The 21,461-nt window shown below is 38.1% G+C and overlaps 2 protein-coding genes across 2 annotated transcripts in view; one reads left to right on the top strand and one right to left on the bottom strand.

Annotated features, from left to right (window-relative positions):
• LOC101166773 (uncharacterized) overlaps positions 1-4,932 on the bottom strand; it is a 71,257-nt gene extending 66,325 nt beyond the window's left edge. Inside the window, exons 1-3 of the mRNA XM_078943715.1 lie at positions 4,842-4,932; positions 3,149-3,189; positions 113-174 (exon numbers count right to left, since the gene is read on the bottom strand). Coding sequence (XP_078799841.1) covers positions 113-174; positions 3,149-3,189; positions 4,842-4,848 — 110 coding nt within the window. The 5' untranslated portion in view covers positions 4,849-4,932. The remainder of the gene's footprint in view (positions 1-112; positions 175-3,148; positions 3,190-4,841) is intronic.
• LOC144990443 (hedgehog-interacting protein-like) overlaps positions 3,752-21,461 on the top strand; it is a 35,294-nt gene continuing 17,584 nt past the window's right edge. The window contains exons 1-8 of the mRNA XM_078943714.1: positions 3,752-4,556; positions 8,182-8,374; positions 11,739-11,883; positions 13,240-13,441; positions 17,771-17,922; positions 19,348-19,521; positions 19,644-19,787; positions 19,942-20,060. Coding sequence (XP_078799840.1) covers positions 4,272-4,556; positions 8,182-8,374; positions 11,739-11,883; positions 13,240-13,441; positions 17,771-17,922; positions 19,348-19,521; positions 19,644-19,787; positions 19,942-20,060 — 1,414 coding nt within the window. The 5' untranslated portion in view covers positions 3,752-4,271. The remainder of the gene's footprint in view (positions 4,557-8,181; positions 8,375-11,738; positions 11,884-13,239; positions 13,442-17,770; positions 17,923-19,347; positions 19,522-19,643; positions 19,788-19,941; positions 20,061-21,461) is intronic.

Raw genomic sequence — 21,461 nt, 5'->3', positions numbered from 1 at the left:
GACTCCAGTGTATGGACAAAGACTTGCAGGTGCACAGTTGTTTTTGCACCCCCCTCTGTCAGGTTTGTTCAGATGCCTTAGGTTGAAAGAGCTCTCAGCAGCTCCGGCCTACCTGATGGTGAGATTGAGAGGCCAAATAGGAACAGATGGGTCGAGGGCTGCAGGATACTGGGACTGAAGGAGAAGGAAGGAAGGCAGAGAGAATGGACTGTTAGGGACCACCATCACTGCTGCCCACACCAGGCTACATTTACCACCAGCTGCCTGCCCCCATCCCCTCTCACCAAATCATTTTCAGTGCAGCGATTCTTGACTGTAATGAATCTGCAATTTGCACACATATGTACAGTGCCTTACATGGTACTGCTTTGGGATCTGTTTGACCCCCCCCCCCCCAATGGAAACATTTACAAACAAGTGACCACAAAGAGTCATCCATCTGCATGGAAACCTCTTGCGTCCCTTTGGGGAATTTGTGTTTCTCCATTACAAGAGAGGACAGAAATGGTTAAAACTCCTTCTAAAGCATTAGGTGAGTACTAACAAAGAGCTATTTCCAACTCTGTTGTTCTCCTTTTCATTCCATTGAGAAATCAAAGTAAGCATTAATGTAGATCTGAAAAGGAAGACAATTATTACAATCCATTCTACATTTGCATACTCAAGATCAGCTTCAACAGTTGGACTCACTCTAGGGGTGTAACGATTAATTTATTTATCCAATCAGATCAATCTGTCTGAAGCTGTTAATCAAATTAAATCCAATCAACCTATACCATTAAAAATGGTTTCAAAATGAAATAAATTGATCTATAATTGATCTTGGAAAATACCATTTGCATTGAGGTATGGTAGGTTCATTTTACTATAACGTAAAAATGAAAAGTGCATCACAGCAGACAACATACACGTGATTGCAGCAAAAACTGATCATTCCAGGCCAACGTGTGGAAACCCTTTGAATTTAAGACATGTGACCATGCAGTGTGCTAGAATGTTCTAATAATGTTCCGCTTGTATTATTTTCATGTGGAAAATCAACAGTGGGCTGAACTTTATGAAATTAAAATGTGAATGGATTTAATATGAATTCTTGTTTACTTGTGTGTTTGTTCACATATTTAATTTACACTTGATTATCTTGCAAGAAATACAAGGAATCTGGAAAACTGTCTGAGTCACATTGGTTGTATTTTGGCTAAAGATGTCCCGGATCGGTTTTAGGTCAGTGAATCGGATCGTTCAAAATGAACTAAAATCGACTATGAATCGCAGCCGCAACCACAAGTTATGATATGTATCGTATCACTGTTAAAATGAACCATTATACTCCTCACTCCTCTTTGTGCAACTTGGTGTGTGCTATGCAACTGCACTAAGAAGCCCTGGGTGGCTTTACTTTCTCGTGTCATGTGTATACGTAAGCCAAACAAGGCCTAAGGACACTCCTGGGTGGTGCAGAGTGAGGAAAGTAAAGGAAGCCGTAGGTGAGGTAGTGTGGTCTGGTGGCTGAAGGACATGATTTAAAAGCTGTTGATGCTGGGCAGACAGCCCAGGCTCAGTCACTGCCTCACTGTGGATGACGCTGCATAAGTCACTACACTTAAAATGTCCTCATGTGTTTAGATCTGCTCAAGTGGAAATCAGCCATTCTCACACAGCTGGAACTAGCTACTGAATTTGATCTTTTGGTGTCTTGCTTGCTTTTCCCTGAAGTCTGAAGAAATAGATGAGGGGGAGACTATTAATGACTTTTGTGAACACTTTCAGAGGCATTACGACAAACACCTGCCAAAGCATGGTTTAAAAAAAAAAAGTGCGAGTGTTGATACAATGCTGCCGTGTGCAGCTAAGTGAAGGATACCTGCCATCAAAGTAAAGTACAGTAAATGCTGTTAGCAATTGGCTGATATCAATGAATTTCTTTTACTGATAAAGCCAGTAACATTTTCAAGTAATTTGCACATTAATAATGTAAACAAATACATAACAGTATTTTTCACTCAATTTTCTTGAAGGAAAAAAAACTTTTTGCACATTTGCAAAGTTGTTTATTTTTACAATTCATTTGTCATTCAAATTAAAGATCTGCTTCGTTACTTTTGGAAGCATTCCATTTAGAATTTTCTTAGATTATTTAGAAAAATATTTCATGTTTTGTGACTTTAACATAAACAACAACATTTTTTTCTGGAACTAGTCCTGTCCAACAACTGAGCAGACAAATGGAACTGAACTCGTGTGTTGGACACACACACACACACACACACACACATATATATATATATAATAAAAGGAGGGGTGATATAGAAGAAAAAGAGAGAGAGGAGGGGGAAGCTTGTATCCCCAAATAGCAACCTTTCCAAATTATAAAAAAAATATCCGATAATAGCTTTCTCACCATGACATTGTCTTACTTTCAAATTTGGATTATACTCTTTAGTCTTGCAGCTCAGCTGACAAGCCCTGCTGAACCCGCACTTTAGCTTTGACCATCAAAGACAACTTGAGGTAGAGTGTACTTTCAACATCTGCTCAGTTGAGGAAATAATGGGTGTAGCACTGAGGGCTCATGGAGCTACAGAAAAATACTGTTGATGGCTATGTGGTTACTGGAAACAAACCACCATCCTTTGGGACATCCTTGCACAGGAGAGAGCATGGGGAATTACCCAGAAATAAGATTGAAACAGGTAATATCATAAATGAAAACAAAAGAGTACTTATTGATAATCATCTTCATATCCTCTTTAAAACGGGTTAAAATATAAAGACAGGTTTTCTAGTTTAGAGTGCTTTAAGCAAATGTCTTCATTTATAAACTGAATTTGTTTGTCAGTCCTTCCTCGCAGATGTATTCCAATCTGTACTCCACAGCTGCATCCCATATGATACCACTCTTCAACAATGCAGTTATGTTCTTTTCTGTACATGGGGGCTCTGTTTGTGGGCATAGTGGTGATGGTGTCAGATTGTTTCCCTTCCTATTCCACCTCAGTTCGGTTTACAAAATCCTATGCAGCCAAGCTATATGTGATCCTGAAACGCCTCCAGCTGTGCAATGCAAAGAATGTGAGGGTGGCAGGGTCAGATCTGGCAGAATCCAGCCACAGTTTCACTACCCGCAGTCATTTCCATAATTGCTTACAATCAAATCAGCAATTCCTGGATTCCACGTCCTCCAGATTCCTGTAGATAAGATGAGAAAAGGGATCGGGTGAGATCTACAGATCCCCAAGATCAGGTGACGTCTGCCTGATTTCACATTATCATAAAGCATGTGATAATGTGTTGCAGAATAACACAAAAAACATAGCATGTCTCAAGTGATAAATTACGTGAGAATTAATTGACTTTTGTGTAAAGTTTAGAGTACGTCCGTCTACTGTAACTATGTTAAAGCATTTATTGGTTCAATAAATATAATGTAGTCTCTTTTTCTTTGCAAAAACAATTAAATTACAAAAAAAAACCCTAAAACAATAAAAAAGCCTGAAGAGTTCTCTGATAATACAAATAGTAGCCTTTTGTTGAATTGAACTGAATTTGACTTGCGACTTTGTTGTCAAAGCTGGCCTAAAGTACAACACACCTGTTTTTAGCTGCCGTAAAAATATAGAATGGAAACCTATGCAAACTGAAATATAATAGAACACACTTATTCAATAATATTATTTTATTTTCTATAAACTGTTCCAACACCGGGATTTCTAGCGTGTGTGTGGGTCCTTTCACCGCATTGACAGGTAACTGTTTACCTCTTCGTGGACGCGACTGGAGCCCGACGCGCGCTCCCGCGAGGTAATACGTCATCGCGCTCGCCCCGCTTCTCGCGCGATGGTTAAAAAGAAGGAGGAAAGAGCACGGGAAAACATGTGAGCGCTCTGAGGACTTTAGTGAGAGGCAACTTTTTATTTTCATAGTTGTTTAGTCCCGTGCACGAACAAACTGCTCAAAGGGAATAACATTTGAAAGGAACATCAAGCTGTTTTGTTTTTGACTTTTTTTTTTTTAAATTAAGGATATATTGGTTTCTTTTAAAATATTTCTTGTGTTTTTAATATTTGATCAACATTTGGGGGGGAATTAGGATAATTTATGTTTTTGCATCAGTCTTCAGTACATTAGGTGTGGGCAGTCGTGTAAACAATTACAAATATATATTTTTTATCACATTTTTATTCCGCTTATAAACACTAAAATACATTTTGTGAGCTTTTTTTTTTTTTTTTGCTATTTTTTTCTTAAACATTTGATGCTTTGCTGAAACTATGAAGCATTTGCAGTTTGTGCTCGTCCTGGTCGTGGCTGTAAACGTTTGGGAATGTGGGGACGCAAAGTTCGGCGAGAAAGGAGAAATAATAAGCCCCAGGCGTAGAAGATGTTATGACGGGAGTTTGCCCAAGCGGCTGAAGAAACGGGAGCGGAAAGTACTGCATGACGGCGGCAGCAGCAGCAGCAACAGCGGAGAACTTTGCCACATGTTGTATTCCCGTGTGTCCTGTTGTCCCACCAGGAGAGCTGCCTATCAGATTCTGCACCGTATGGATGCCAGGGTAGGTTGAAATTCAGTTACCACGCTGTTTTCTCCTCCCAGAAAATGATCTTAGATGGTGTAATTCACATTAATGTCTTCTTGTGTCAGCTATATGTCGAAATGAGCAAGTGAAGGGAAAGTACAGAATTTTTAGGGGGAACATTTTTGCCAGCAGTTTTTGAATTGGGTCGATTTCTACGAATTTGCGACATTAGCGTTTACGTCCCCGCTAATTTATGACTGGATTTGATGTCGTGAGTTCCCGCTTTTGTACGTGAAGACCTGTGTGCTTCGTTTAGTTTACCTGACATTTAAAATTAGAAGAACGTCGAAGTTTCCTGGGTGAAACAGCGTTTCGTTACCAGGTGCATCACATACGAGTGCAGCCCTAATGCGGCGTGTCCAATGCGCTTCTGCGTTACCATGGCAATCAATAACCCGATTTACGTTACGTCCTGCAACAGTCGGCTACAAATGCCAGGAGAGAAAGCTGCTATACTGTTACGAAACCATTGAAACGTTTTGCTCCTAAGGTAGGATTTTGTTTTACCCTTATTTATTTCAAAATGTAACCACGCTACGTCCGAGGGACAATACGACAAACAAATTGTTACTTAACGTAAAAGGTTAAAATTGTTGGGCGAACCCTATTACACTATTCACAGAGTTAGCATGTACCTAACTACTTTACTTAAAACAAAATATAGAGGGGAGTAGTATGTCGTAAACACCGGAAATGCAGAAAAGACGCCACTGTAAGTACCAAACTTTTCTAAAATAAATTCCGTTGGTCCTTTGTTATGTAAAGCACTCTTCAGATATTTCAGTAGCTGGGTGGTATCTCACTTTGTGTTGCGACAAAAAGCCATATTGCATCATTTCTTTTGCTCAAGTCATGCAAATACGAACGAAGAGGGGGGGGGGGGGGGGTCCTGAATAGGACGAACTCGACTTCTCCTCCTCCCCACTACACTGCCCACACACAGAGCCCTTTCTGATTATGGCAAAGGAATAACAACAACACTATTGTGTTTGTTGGTTTCGCTAATAGGAGAAGCTGGAGAACCCCCCCCCCCCCCCCCCTCAAGTCATCAGCCCTGTCCAAGTTGATGCTTTTTGTGTGTGTGTGTGTGTGTGTGTGTGTTCTTCACTGACTCACTGTGCCAGAAAACTTGCATCCCTATCCCTAAGGAAAAGGGTTTCCATAAAGCTTAGAGTTGTCTATCCCTCTTTCGTTGATTTCTATCACCTTTAAAGACCCACTCCCCTGAAAGTTGAGCATTTTTCTTTTGATGGACAACATCTATAAATAAAATTACGCTTAAAATAATTGTTTTAAGTATTTCTTTTATTAAATCGCTGTGAATCAGAAGCAGACAAAAAAAAGCATTGAAGGCCACAAGGTCCCTGCTCTACTTGCAGACAAATAGGTCCATGTACAACTTTGTTTGTCTTAGCTGGCATCTGGATCAAAACTGTATGGCTATATTGGATAGCTCTGATATTGCTCACCATTTTTGATGTACCTGTAATGTTAGGTTGGGGTTATGAGGGGCTGTAAGCTAGTGGGAGAGAGTGTAAACAATAGGTTATCAGAAAGCAACCTTGCTCTGCACCAACAGTCCCGCCCACAACTCGGAGGTAAATTTCTAATGAACTCTTGCTGCTCTGCAGAAGTTATGTCCTAGAAAACAACACAGTTTGTTTGTGTTTTTATTTTGGATAGAATGGCATATTCATAATCAAAAGACCACTGTGTTTACAATTTTCCGACCGTATGAATATCTATCTTTGCACTTAGATTAGGAAAATGTTATATTTTGATGGACAATATCTCCTCTTACAGCATTTGTTACAAGCAATAAAGCAACAAATTATATACCATGTCTCCTGCCAGTTTTATTGACTGCATAAAACCTGGAGCGTGTATGGAAGAAACAGCAAGCTAAACAGCTTTAAAAGATTTGCTGACACGAGTGGTGTAAATCTGTAAAGATTTTTACGTTTCAATGTTGCTGCCACAACTCTTTTGATAATAAAGCAATTTTGTCAGCTGTTTTCTTGCATGAAGCTGAGCATCTGGATTCAGAAGACAACTATTTTCATGTAAACCTTATCAGCCTACATGTCTCACCCCTGCGTTCTTTTGGCATTTTGAGGAACATTACTGTGAAACTTACCAAAACAGAAACATACAAAGGTCTTCTTGTGCTGGTAGGATGATGGCAATATTGGAGTCTATCCCGGTAACATATGGACACAGAGCATGGCTGAGAGCACACAAATGCCACTCTCTGTAGACCCTGTGCCAGTTCATGGCACACGGAATCAATGTGCAATTTAGAGCAGGGGAGCAGGCATGCCCACATTACTACATGGCATGAAAGTAAAGGATGGAGGAACATAGCTCACATACAAGGTCATGCCCAGCACAAGGCTCCCTTTCATTGCTGAAAATCGAATTTCTGATCAAATTCTAGTTAAAGATATTTATTCAGGTCGCCGAGTCTTATATTTGGATTTGAGTTGATTATTCCTTTTGTAAGATTTTTATGTTTTTAATCCTCTCTGATTTCCTGTAAGCTTTCCCCCAGCTAGAACATCAGGTTTTTCTCAGCAGCTCCGCCACCTGTCGATTCAGCGTAGCTCAATAGACCTTGTAAAACCCTTTCCACAGTCGCCGTTTGTACTGCAACCCAATGCAAGGTGTCCATATGTTAGCTCTTGGGTCCCCTGGTTTAATTGACTTCGACAGACTGCTAATTTGTTGATACCAGAGTGGGAATGATGTGCATGTCTATCTCTAAATTGGTGTTTACACATGGACCCCACACAAAGCAAAACACTACCAGCCAGCCTGCATGCTTGTCCAAGCATCGCTGCTCTTGGCCTTAAACAGATTACATTGTGTTTTATTATAGCTAATTTGTTATGTAAATAATCATACTAATTTCCTTTAGATTAACTCTTTGTGTACTCCTGCAAATTACCCCCCCCCCCACCTACCAAGTTACACACTTGAAGTTGCTATTTGTCTTTATTTACTTAATGTCCACAGCTCTTTCAGATGGGATTATATCACAAATACAAATGGCAACCCCTACCAGCAATAACTAAGTGACATCTTAAAATCACATAAGGAGTTAAAAGTAACCTTTAACATGTGATTTAACAACGGAAATAAGAGTGAGGGTTTATCAGAATATCTGAATTTGCTTGAGTCAAGCTGAAGCAGGGGTTGAGGAAAAAGATCACTAGCTCTTTTGTTTGGTATCTGGGGAAGGTAACAAGGAAAAATCTGGCGAGGCATCTGTTTTCCGTTATTTAATCACTTCAACCGTGTAATCGCAACAATTCATTTTGCAAATTTCATGGAAAGGCAGACAAAAGTCTAAATATGTTATCCAAATAAGTCACAGTTGTTTTTAAAGAGGTAATGCTGAATAATTAAACTGTTTTTTTTAATGGTGAGACCTAACGGCGAAGGTTTACTTAACTGCTCAGTCAACAGTCTGTTTTTCTATATCTCCTACTCTGAAATACATCTTCAGATTTACCATAAACTTTTACTAGTTCTAATCATGATGTTGACTTGGTTTTGCTGTTTGAAACCATGTTGTTTTCTGTGTTTGCGCTCTCTCCAGATTTTTTCCACCAATAATACGGAATGTGCACATCTCTTGGATGAGATCAAGTGTGCTCGCTGCTCCCCGAACGCCCAGGTGTTGTTCCACTCCCTGGACATAGATAGACAGCCACACAGGGAGCCAGATCTGCCACGACTCTGTCTGGATTTCTGTCGCAAGTTCTATTACACATGCAGGGGCCACATACCAGGTAAACACACTTATAACACAGACCATAATTGTAACTGAAACCACTGCTCATGTTATTAACTGGTTATACATAATTAAACACAAAGATCCAGAATAATTAAACATAATTTACATTTGCTTCTGTGATACACCAGTAATGTTAAGGCTGTGATGAAAAACTAAAAATTACATCATATCTTATTTTATTAAGGAAATTCACTCTAGTCTTGTCCGGGTTTCAAACTCATGGAAAAACTCTGTATTCTGGTCTGTGCAAATGTATTAAACCCACTATTATCTTATCTATTATCTCCTCTTCATGTTGTAAATCCTTTTTTTTTTCCATTTATTCCTTGTTTTGGTGCGTAGACAGCCAAATAGAATGTAGACAAATCTGATACATTGTGTACAGCAAAATTTAAACATTTCTGTCACTTACAACAGGTGATATTTTCTTTTTAATTCTTTTTATTTTTTTAGTTCGCCAAAATGACATTTCATTGGCAAATTTCAAGATCTTTAGAAATAGAAGCAAGAACTGTCTTAAAGCAACCTGTTTTGTATCTCTTGTGTTTTATAATCAGGGTTTAAGCTTCGGTCGAGATAGGACTGAGATGCTTTGCCGCCTTCGAGTTGATTTTGACAGTTGGACTTTCAGGCTATTTTACACTGATAGTAGGCGATTCCGATCCTCATTAAAGTATCACATAATCATTATACTGTAACTAAAGTTTGATTTAATAGTTTTAGTTTAAAAAATTAAACTTTCTTTTCTAAATATCTGCAACCCTAGGAAAGCAAATTTTAAATTGTCAATCTAAGTATTACATTTTTCCTCATTAAATAAGATCTTAAATGTGCAAACCATAATCAAGTTAGAAAACATGGTGTCTCTTGTTGATCATTAAAAGCCCTTGAACAATACGAATGTAATGTTAAAGAATATCTTTTGCAGTGTTGATGCACAGATATTAAAAGGGAAGCTTGCTGTCCCCTTACAAATGTGCACCAGCATTAAGTCACCAGCATTAAGTATTCTTCAAAATAACTATTTCATCTTGTAGCCACTGTTGTCAAACACTCTGGCTCCTAGTACAATCTATCGGGGCTCTTTTTTAAGTATATGTAAATAATGCCATGTCTTTATCTCTTTGAATGGGTGCAGGAGGAAATACTTCAACACCCTTTACTCACCTAACAGTCAAGTTTGTTGCCTACCAGGGAAGGAACGTCTACTATGCACAATTAAAAACATCCTCCTCCCTTATGAGTTTAATTAGCCACTAACAACACATGCCGTGAAGACACTAAGTAGCTGCTTTTGTGGGTTAAGTATTGATTATTAAAACATTGTGTAGTTTAATACTAGAAGGCAGGTGGTGTTATCAGTTTTTCTGTTCTTATAGTGCTGTAATACAGGAACTTCTCTCAAAGCATTTTCTCATTCATGTTAAAGGGTTACAGAGAAACTGGTGGCTGTGCTTTCAAAGTCAATACCAAATATGATCCTTTTTTTTTTTTTTTTTGATAGCAATATCTTTTCAAGCAAGCTCATGTTCCAATCTCTGTCTCAAATTGATTCGATTTGCTGAGATCTGCAAGTACAGAACACTTTTAAAGACTTTTAAATCCACTTACATGCCAAATGCCACAAGTCAGTCATATATCAGCCTCATACATACCATACTCATCTGAATGTAACACATAAATAACGTCGATTCTTACGTTAAGATTGAGTCCTAGTAGAATTTTGAAGGAGACTAGAAGAAGACGGTCTGTCTGAAGTTACATTACATTACATTGCACGTTTATAAGCTGACAAACATTGGCTCTGAGTCAAACCCAGAAAGCTCAAGAGAGGAATCCAGAAAAGAATCCTATTTTCCCTGTGTTCGCTGCTATGCTCTGTCTTGCTTACCCCTCTCAGCCCACCACAGATCAGCATATGTGGTGACGAATGACACATTTATTTTTCTACAAAGGTTGTGTGTATGTAAAACTGCTGAAGTGCATCAAGATGTCAAGTACTTTGGGTGGGCCACCCAGGTTGCTTTGGAAGATAACCAGATGGAAGTATAACTTTAGCATGGGGAGCCAGGGATATGGACAGAGTTTTATTTCTCTGTTTCTCTTCCTCTTTCTTCACCCTCTTTTTGTCTGCTGTCTGTTTTTTTCTTTGACATGCTACCTTCCACTCATGTTTTTCCTTTTAGTAACATCTTAAAGAAAGTTCAACTATTTACCGTAATGGCAACATACTGTTCAGTTTGACTACATTTTACATTATCTTTAGATGCTTGGGGCTTGTTTTAGAGGAAGAGGTAAAAGAAGGATTTGTTCTTTACAACTTCAAGTTCTACCGCTTACCAATTTCACAATTCTCTCTACAGGTTTTTTGGTGACTCAGGTGTCTACATTTTGATTGACTGAAAATATCTGATCTAGGTAATCAGCTGCAAGTAAAGCTAGAAATCAGACAGGCTGATAAGATCTTAAGGACCAGGCTTGGGCAGCCCTGGTCTATATTTCAGATATACATTTAGTGTAGATTCGTTTTACATGATCACGTCAAACAGAACTTGCAAAAATACATGTGTTTGATAGTTTAAAAGTACTGACCATAGGTTTTACATTGAAGGCGACATACTTGATTTGGTGACATACTTGACTACTGTTCTCCCATATAGATATTTACCTCCCCGACTTTGGCTCATGGGCCTCCCACCTTTTCCATTCTTCTCATATATCTTCCCTTCACTCATTCCCTTATCCTGAACTCAAGGTCCCCAACCGACATGTTAAAGATAACTGCAGACACAAAGCATGTGGGTGGTATGACCAGACCTGTCCAAGTGTTTCTACACATGTTTGATCTTCATGATGTGTTTAGATGTTTGAGGGGATATCCTATCACCTCCAGTATTTAATGTGGTCAGCCCCGTGCAGTGTGTGGCAGCAGAAGGAGATGAAAGAAGGGACTGGGAGACCCTGTTTGTGTTTTTACCACCAGTGTATTTTCTCTCCTCTGTCCTCTGGGGTATAGAGTAGAGGAAACAATATTGTCAAGATTGTTCTAAGGTCACTGAGTGCCTGTGAGACCCCACTTTTCCCTTTCCTTTTTTTCATTTTTAAACTATATTGTTGTGAAAAACCACAGCTGTGAATAATCTCTCTGCTAATGCAAATCTCCTTCTGTCAGAGTTTTGGAGGTTTTTTTTTTTTTGATGTAAATCAATATAGCTCATTCTAAAAGAAATGTTTGTTTATTCAGAAATGCCACATTGACCACACTGCATTTTCTTGTTGTTTTTTGTTCAAATCAAGTGATCAAGAAACACCCAAAGCTGCGATTTGGCGTTTATGTTTGTATCTTTTGTGTTTGATAGAACTGTTCCAAGCCGATGTGGACGAATTCTGCCAGTACTATGGGAGGCGAGGTGCCGGCTTATGCTTTCCAGATTTTCAACGGAGGCAACTTCTCGGGCAAGATTCAAACTACTTGGAAGATGAAAAAATAGATGGACTAAACAGGTTTGTTGCTGCCTAGCTGCCCCATGGAACACAAGCATGCTACAATAGTAATTATTTTACTTTTTAAATAAAGTACGGTAGATTTCTTATGTTTCATCAATTCTACGACTTAAGCTTTGACATGTAAACATGTGACTTTTATGTTATATGGTGTTATATGGTTCCATGGTGTTTTACTGCTCCTTTTTGGCAAACTCCTCAGAAATGGTATTTAACTCTCCAGGTCATGTCAGGTCTTATTAAAATTGTTTTTACTCAGGTTTGGTGGGGAAAAAAAGCTCCCCACGTCAACAAGGGTTTTGCTTTCTGTCCTCTGGGGTTACCTTTTATTTTTGATTTTCCTGAGGCAAGACAGCAATGGGGCACATGCACCTGAATCCCAGGCCGTTTAGTCGTCCCTAGATTTTTTAGGTTGACGAGTCCAAAGAGCAGAAGTGGCTGTATAGAATGATTAAGAACAGAAACATTGAAAAACAGAAAAAAGACAAAGAATTCATGACATGTGACTGTAGGTTATGTTTGACAGTTTGATGTGGTTTTAAGTGGTAGGTAGTCACATTATCATGTTTAAAATGTTTTATATCTGGCCCTACATGGATGACCATGTAATAATAATTGGGAAGCCAAAAGGGCTGTTGCTTTTTTAATGTTGACAATAGAGATAGATGGTATGAATGGACAAAACTCCTGTTGTACCAGATCTTATAAAAAGGTTGGGCCAGTTAATGATTGAACTCCTCCTCTAAAGGTTTTAGCAAGGATGGCAGTGGATTGTTTGGATTAAAAACAATGATCTTTAAAAAAGAAAGATATTTATTGGTTGACATTTTGATGCTTTGAATGTAATACTTTAATACTAAATAATACTAATACTAAATTGTACCACTACACAACTGAAGAGGGGTTAAATATAACAATCAACCTTCTTATGCCAATCTTCTATATCCAAACAATAAATTTAGCACTCTAGTGGCATCAGCATTGGTATTGTGTCTTGTGTTTTTTCTTGCCAATAACATAAATACCACACACCAACTCCCAGAGACTCCCTCTTGCTAATGAACATTTTTTTTAAGTGTGGTTCTTTTCTAAAATAAAATGTACAGAATAGAAAAAATAAGGAAAGGGGGATTAGTGAAAAAGGTGTTCATAGTTTTGCAGCAAACAAATCTGTACAGTTAAAGGGGGTATAGTTATGTTTTTACTAAGACAATTTCCTTTATGCCATGAATAGTTAATGGTAAGCCTATATTCTGTTGTACTTCATTTAGGTCTACAGGATGTACACATCCCTTGTTTCTCATAACTGTAGTGTCGGCATCCTTCACTGACCTTTTTACCTTCCTTGTTTCCCAGGAGACACAAACACAACTGCTACTGTGCTCAGGAGGTGTTGAGTGGTCTAAAGCAGCCAGTAGCTGTGGTTCACTGTGGCGATGGCTCTCAACGGCTCTTTGTCCTGGAGAGGGAGGGAATTGTCAGGATACTCACCCATAACCTCGAGCTAATCAAGGAACCTTTCTTAGACATCCACAAGCTGGTGCAGAACGGCCTTAAGGTAGGATTTTGTTGGCTTTCTAATGTTTAGGTTTTATAAAAGTAAAATGTTAACATCAACGTCATTTGAGCACATAGGTAAACAAGTAATGTTATAAAACTTGTCCCACAGAAACACAAATGTGCAAATGCAAGTCCTTACTATAAAAAGACCAAAGCCAAGATAAATGCCTGTTAAGTGGAACTTGTTTATTAAGGGTATCCAGTTTTATTCCCAAACCAAACAATCTTTAATTAATCAAATGGGTTTCAACATACATTACCTGTGTGTTAACTTTGTGCAAATTGTTCTGCTAATTTTCCCTACAACCTTTTTTTAATGGTTTACCTAAACTGCCTGGTATCGCACTGAGAAGGTCTGAAACAGATAAAATGATTGTAACTTTCATACAGCCCACAAAGCAGTACACCCAACAGGGTTAATAGTCTTTTTAATTGAAACCTTGCCTTAAGTATTTTTTTAATAGAGGTCTGTCACTGTTTAGTCTCTCTGGCTGGTTTATTACGGTCAGGTGTATTTGGTAATGCATGCTTTAAAGAGCCCAGACGTTAAACAAATGCTGTCTGTATCCATGGAAGGATTTTCCACCATTGTTGCAATACTCTGTTGGTTATTAAGAAAGTGAGCATAACAAGTCCAAGTTCAGTGACAGAAGCCTTTTTTTTTCATTCATCTTATCAATATTTCGCATCATTTTGTGAAAACACTTTCTATCTTTGAGTACCGTGGATGTCTTCTAAAAGATACATTTAGTGTTTTGGTCCAAATATGTCAAAAATTATCTTGAAATGTTGGTTGCAAAGTTAATTTCATTCTAGTGGTGAGACTATTTATTTACCATTCTTAACAGCAACATGATCTTGGATGCCGAGTGTAAAAAATGTTCTGAAATTGTTTAGATTCCATAAGGGTATGAGATAGCTGGGAGGTTTGGGGGGCACACTCCTAGACAGGAAGTTTATCTAGCTTACATGCCCCTTGCCTCTCTGCTGACAAACCCCTTTGCTTACAAAGAGTCAAACAGACCACAGCTTTTGAATTGGCAACTACACTCTGTGGGATACACTTCCTGCTCTTCTCAGTTCTCTTATCATAATTTAGTCCAAACTGGTTGTGGATAGAATGACTGTTATGACAATTAGCTGTGGCTCAATCCCATGCAGGTCCCAGGAGTCCTATTCTGTGATGTTGGCTGCTAGAACAGGCCCACAAACACTTGGGGGTTGACAGAACTGGGGAGGGCTAAGGTGTTTACTGGGAGCATCAACAGGATGGAGCTGCCTTTATACAGACAGAGGAACCCAGGCAGCCAGAAGATAAGGCAGATAATGAGTTTATCATTAGCTCCACGCACATGCTTTGATTGTAATGTTCTGTGTTTCCTTGTGCTCCTCTATGCCCCTCCTGTCTGGGATCCCTTCTGTGTCAATTAGACCACAGAACTGGTGCTGTGTTTTGACGTTACCTGCGTTGTGGGTGTTCTCTTGAAATTCACTCATGACTCTCCGGTCATCATTCACATTCCAAATCAAACATGCCCTACCGATGATGGTTCTAAGTCTTGTGTGCAAAGTAGTCTTTAACATACCAGGATGTATCAATTTAAGAATTCCTGTTTCTAATATTACGTTTTCCTCAAATAGCTTCTTATACTATAAAATAGGTTTTAGATTATCCAAAACTAGAGACGGTCTGTATCCCCTCCAGTCACGTAGATGCTTATTTAAACAGAAGTGGTAGATTAGATGTCTTGTTGACAGCTAAAATCAATGTATTAATTTACATTTATTAAAATGAAAGTACACCTCTGCCAACCTGCAAAGTTTCTTATTTCCTACATTGTAGAACATGATTAACATAGGTTTTAGTGTCAGAACAACAAAGATACCTTGCTTACAGATAGTAAAATAGATCATATTTTTGCAAAATTTTGCCTTACTGGTCATCAAAGTATAAAAGTTTTATTTTTATTTTATGTTCTTGCTGCAAAACAAACCTTTAAAATGCACTGCTCAAATCTTTTATTTGTAGAATATGCCAAACTGCACTCTTCTGTTATTCCCCATGGTGGTTTATTATTTTTTCTAGAGATGGACTTTTTTTCTCCAACATTACAAGCAATGTTTTTGTTTCAGTACCATTTGAGATTAAGGTTTAAATTTGCATATGTAGCACACCGCTTTGCAAAACCGAGTTAATATGGCTGTCACATCAGCACATTTTAAAACAATTGTTTTAGTATTAATCACAGGTGATAATATGGCTGCATACAACAATAGTCAATGGCTGTTGTCATTTCTAAAGCATTCTTTCGTTCAAAAATACAGATTTTTACAAACATCAAGTGCAATTCGAGGCATGTTGTGCCGCTTGGATTTTTCCCCTTTTCTACAAATTGTAAACCTTTCCACATTTTTGGCTGATTGTTTTTACTCTCAAATTTAGTTAAGTTTTATACTTAAGGAAATTATAGTTTTTATTTATAAATGCTTGTGCTTAACTCATAAAATACTTATTTCAGCAGTTCCTAAAAACGTAGCGGATTATAGAAACAAACTTTAATCTTTGATAAAAGCAATCAATCAGCGATATAAAGCTTTACTGACAGAATGCTTTCATTAAGCCACAGCCATACTTGTTAACTGCTGTGAAAATGCACATGTTATTAAGCTACTTTTTTTTCCAATCAGATAAAGATTTCTCCTGCTTCAAAGATTTGAATGATCTGTTAGCTGGAATCATGAGGTTTTGCTTTGACGTGAAGGTAGAGAATCCTCCATGAAACAGCTTGTTATCTGCCCACTTAGGAGGCTTTTTGCATCCATGTTTCACTGTCGTTCAGACAAGATCACTGTTCCATGTAATGGATCATCAGATAATAACCACACCTCATCCGTTATATTCTCCGCTTTCCGTGGAGCGATGCCAAGAGTTGGACTGGGCCTAAAGTTTAACTCCTGAGTTCAGAATTGAAGGAAATAAAAGAATGCTGTGTCATGTATTATGGAAAAAATACACAGATAAATGCATCGTGGGAAATTTGGTCTGATCCTGCTGCCTGGAAAAATTACGGCTGTCTTGAATCCAACTACATTGCCAAAAAGAAAACGTGTTTAATGATGACACCCCTGGTTTGACTGTTGTAATTAGACCTCATGTGAAGTAAGTTTCACTCCAAGTGTCACCAAGAAATAAAGCACATTTTTTCTTATTTACCTTTTTGACGCCTAAATGATTAAACTGCTACACCACCTTTCGCTGAATAAAAGTTAGGTTTGGCAGAAGGCTTTCTCTTTACCAAAAAATAAATATCTTCTGAAAGCTGTATGGACGGCGATGCTCACGTAAACGGCTGTAGGTTTGATTCTGGTCATTCGTCCTTTTTGTAGAAGAGAATGCAACATTAAAAGGACAGACCTGGCTGTGTTTGCCTGGGGAATGAAATGCTATAGCTTATGATTATAGCTAACTGTGATGGGTAGACCACCAGGGTGGTGACAACTGATGCTGCTGCCTCCAGGGTGAGACAAAGGTTTACATATTACACAAGCAATTTAGATGTTTTCTAAACATGTTGCCAAGACAGTGGGAGTTGGCAGCTTATTTCTTGTTTAGTTTTTATTTTTTTTAGTTTTTTTTTCCCCTCTCCTCTTAATTCGACTCCATCATTCTTTCCCCTTTACATCCAAGGCTCGAATTTTACATAGATTCTGTGTGAATCAGGAAAGGGTAAGGGGACTGGGAGCAAAAAGCACAGACTGAAGCACCCTGCACTTTTGTGCTCTCTATGAACTGTGAGTGAGCTAATAAATTCTTTTAACCACTCAGCTCAGCATTCACAAATATCCCCCAAAGATTACACACACAAATCACCACACAATGGAGGCCACCGGGAGGGTCTGGGCGGCACAGGGCCCCAGACCTTCTTGTTGGTCTGAGTGGGGTGGGGGGTGGAGTGTGTCTGTGTGTGTGGGAGTGTGTGCCTGTGTTTGTTGGGGGGGGGGGGTATATCTCTTCCAACAGTCAAATGTTTTATAAAGGCTGGTAATAGAATATTAAAGAAGGAAGGCAAAGGTGTGCAGAGGAGAACTGACATAATAGTATGGCTGTGAAAATGGGGGTGTGATGGACAAATATAAGTGGATTAGGCAACCTGAGGGCAAATGGAGGTGGGGAGGGATGGGGCTTGCAGGAGTTTCGTTTTCACATGAAGATGAGCAGGGGATGGATTTCACCACCATTCTACTTTGCAGAAGCCAAGGAAAGACGTAATTAACTTCTGGTCCTTCTTTGTTTTTTTCTTTTGTATTTCTTTTTAAATGACTGCAGGGTGGAGATGAAAGGGGCCTACTCAGCCTGGCATTCCACCCCAATTACAAAAAAAATGGCAAACTCTACGTCTCTTATACCACCAACCAAGAGCGCTGGGCCATCGGTCCCCATGACCACATTCTCCGTGTGGTTGAATACACTGTTTCAAGGTAATGGGATAAGTGTGTTCCACATCTACCTTTAAATGTTTACTCTCATCAGCCTGAAGGAACACTGAAACCACAGGCCTTTTACGGTTTTGGGGTAGTTCTCAAGGTGTTATACTAATTTAATGTTGTAACAAAACTGTAAAAACTGTTAGAAGTTCCCATTGCTTGTATCGATCAATTGTATCCAAGTTCCCTCCCTACTATCCAACTACTAAAAAAACTATATTGTGCTGGACTATTTAGTGCCTTTGGATTTTTATAAGTAATTCGGACACCATTCTCACCTTTTTCCCCCCGCCAAATATGATGTCACTGATTTCATAGAAACACATTTTTATTAAACTATGAACATTTTTTAAAGACTATTTAAGAATCCTTTGTGTTCTAATAATGAATACTTGCATGGTTTATAAAGATACATTTCAATATCACTTTTTTGTAACATAAGAATCATTAAATCGGAATGCACTGTTGTCTATATTTGCCAATGTAGTGAGCATCAATGCACTAAGTGCACTGAGTAGTGAATAAAGAAAGGGATTTGAACACAACCTATGTCTCATAAAATTCTAATGAGTTGTAGTCTATTAGTACCAGAAACCATGGCAACAAAAACAAGAGCATGTCAAGTAATTTTGTTGATATGCAATAAGACAAAAAGATGAAAAATAATATGGTTTTAGGGAGATTTGGGATGTAAGTCAAGCCTGGTGTTAAGATTTTGCACTTACGTGATGATGGCAGTATTTTTTTTTGGTCACATTGGTTGGTACTTCAAGTTTCTTTCACAATGTTTGAGGTTTATAGAAACTGCATATTCTCACGAATATGCCAAATGTTGCATTTGAATTTGCTTAATGAGCATATCTTAATTACAGTTTTCCTTAGTAGTCATGGTGCCATTTAAAAGAGGACAGTTAAAAAAAAAAACTTTGTGATTTATCAAGACCTGTATTTCTTAAAATTTTTAGTTATGTCTTTAGGCACCTGTCTCTTACCAAAACTCGAAATTTCATATTTTGTGTACGCAATTGTGCAATAGTTTGACATCTCCACCCACTGTCTTGTTTTTACAACAACATACATTAGATTAAATTAGACTAAATCTGCAGACAGAATGTAAACTCATCCAGTTTTGGATTTTCTTTGCTGTGCAATGTCAGCATTTTGTTCCTCAAGGCATCTTTTAATTGTTTCTCAGAAAACTCTGATAATCACAGGGTAATGAAAGGTGTAGTTGTGTAATAGATGGGATTTAATCCAAAATGGTTTGGAAAACTAGTTTTTTACAAGATTGGATGAATTGAAGTCCTTCTTGCATTTTTGTAAATGTCTTGATATTATTTTTGTTTGTTTGTGTGGCAGCCATATGGGTGTGCAGTAAATGTGCATGACAGTGATATGGCTTTTAAACGCTTCTAACAGGAAAAACCCTAACCAGGTGGACACAAGGACAGTCCGTGTGTTAATGGAAGTTGCCGAGTTGCACAGAAAACACCTCGGCGGCCAACTTTTGTTCAGCCCCAACGGGCTGTTGCACATCATTCTGGGAGACGGCATGATTACACTGGATGATATGGAGGAAATGGACGGACTCAGGTGAGCCTGAAAGTGAATGGAATTGTTTTTTTATGTATATACCTTAACCATACTCAAGTTCGAACTTCATCTTATCTTTTACCTTTACAATTCTTCTCTTGCGTTTGTGTGATGGGCTGCAGTGACTTCACAGGCTCTGTGTTGAGGGTGGACGTGGACACAGATTCCTGCTCGTCGGCCTACTCCATACCCAGGAACAATCCCTACTTTAACAGTACAAATCAGCCGCCTGAAATTTTTGCACATGGATTACACGATCCAGGCAGGTAAGGGACAGCAGATGGAAGTTTTCTGTATAAAAAAAAAGTTTTCTTACAGAGGTAGATGCACTCATAGAAAATAAACAGTTTGCATTGTCAAAGTATAAAGACATCATTGATTATTTATATTGGATTAATTTCTGGTATAATATGGTTCTAGGTGTGCAGTGGATCGACTTCCGTCAGACAATGGAAGTCTTGTTATACTCTGCACAGACGCCAGTGGCAAAAACACATCGGTGGGAAGAATATTGGAAATCACTAAGGGGAAAGATTATGGTGAGTCACTATTTCCATGAGACTTCCTAAAGAAATGGTCATAATATTTACCTTTTTTGCATTTGGAAAAAGTTCATTGTTTTGCAGTGTTGATAGATCCCATGTTAACAGTAACTGAACGCAACCTTTGCTTGAGTTTAATTTCACGACATTACATGAAATGGAAAACCGTCAACCTCTTAAACAATCTTTCACAATCTTTTATTTTGAAAATTACATCTTTCTTGTGTTGAAGTTTGTAAAAATGAAGTTTTGGCAACCCCCCCAACAAAAAAAAACTTTTTGAAAAGACATTATATAATTATAAATTATACATGTAGTTTTTTGTTAATCAGAATTCCTTCTCTTTGTTTTTTATTTCACCTTCAATTATTTAGCCTGATACTTTTTGAGTTATGTAACCAACTTCCTAGAAATTAAACTCAGCACATGCACACATTTAAAAAGATAAATTCTATCCATTTATTCAAATCTTCTAAAATGATGGGAATCCCAAAAAGATACTGTGTAACAACTTTATTTGAAATGTTAAATTATTTTTTAATTCTTAAAAAATCTTTTGGAAAAAGCAAAAACATTTGTTTAATCACACAATAAACTACTTTTATTAGAGTGTTTGGACAATCATCAAATCTAATATTTTGGCACAAACTGTATTGAATACATATGAGTCTTTACTACAGTTAAACAGATTTGCAAATTCATATTTGGAAAAACAACTGACTATAAGCAAACTTTATGTTAAAGATGTAAAGTGGGAGGGAACAAACCACTCAGTGACGGTTTATTTGATGAAAATTGTGTTTTTTGGTGATTTTAACATGTTCATCTGGCATTTTTCTGATGATGAAGGATATATGTAAAGAAAATAAGTCTAAAATCGCATTTCTGAGTATTTCTTTGTTCCAATCGTTGTGAATCAAGAGCAGAAGAAAATATGCTGTTGGAAAATGAGCTTACTTGGGCCACAAGTTCCTTGCTCCGCTTCGCTCCTCAACACAGAAAGGAAGGGGAGGCAGCCAATGGTCCCAACCTCAACTCGGAGGCAAATTTCCAAGGAACTATTGTCGCTCTGCAGAAACTGTCTTCATAGATTCTTTAATAAGGCTAAAAACAGCATAATAATAATAATTAAAAGACCACTGGGAAGACCTTTTAAAAATAGCTCAAAATATTACGTGGGTGGATCTTTAAGTTTGAACTTATTTTTTATCAGAGTAAGATTGGGGGTGGATAAAATGTAAAGTCTTGATGCTTGGTTTCTGTCACTAATGCCTCCTTATGTGATCAAATCACCTGCTGACCAGCAATTTTGTCCTGACTTTCAGCCAAATCTAGTTTATTCTTATAAATTGCAAATAATCAAGCATTTCCTAGTTTGAGATGATCTCCTTAAATCAA

Source organism: Oryzias latipes, assembly GCF_053564925.1.
Source record: "Oryzias latipes strain Hd-rR chromosome 1 unlocalized genomic scaffold, Olatipes_Hd-rR_3.1 chr1_Y".
Taxonomy (NCBI): domain Eukaryota; kingdom Metazoa; phylum Chordata; class Actinopteri; order Beloniformes; family Adrianichthyidae; genus Oryzias; species Oryzias latipes.
This window is presented reverse-complemented; position numbering and strand designations above follow the sequence as displayed.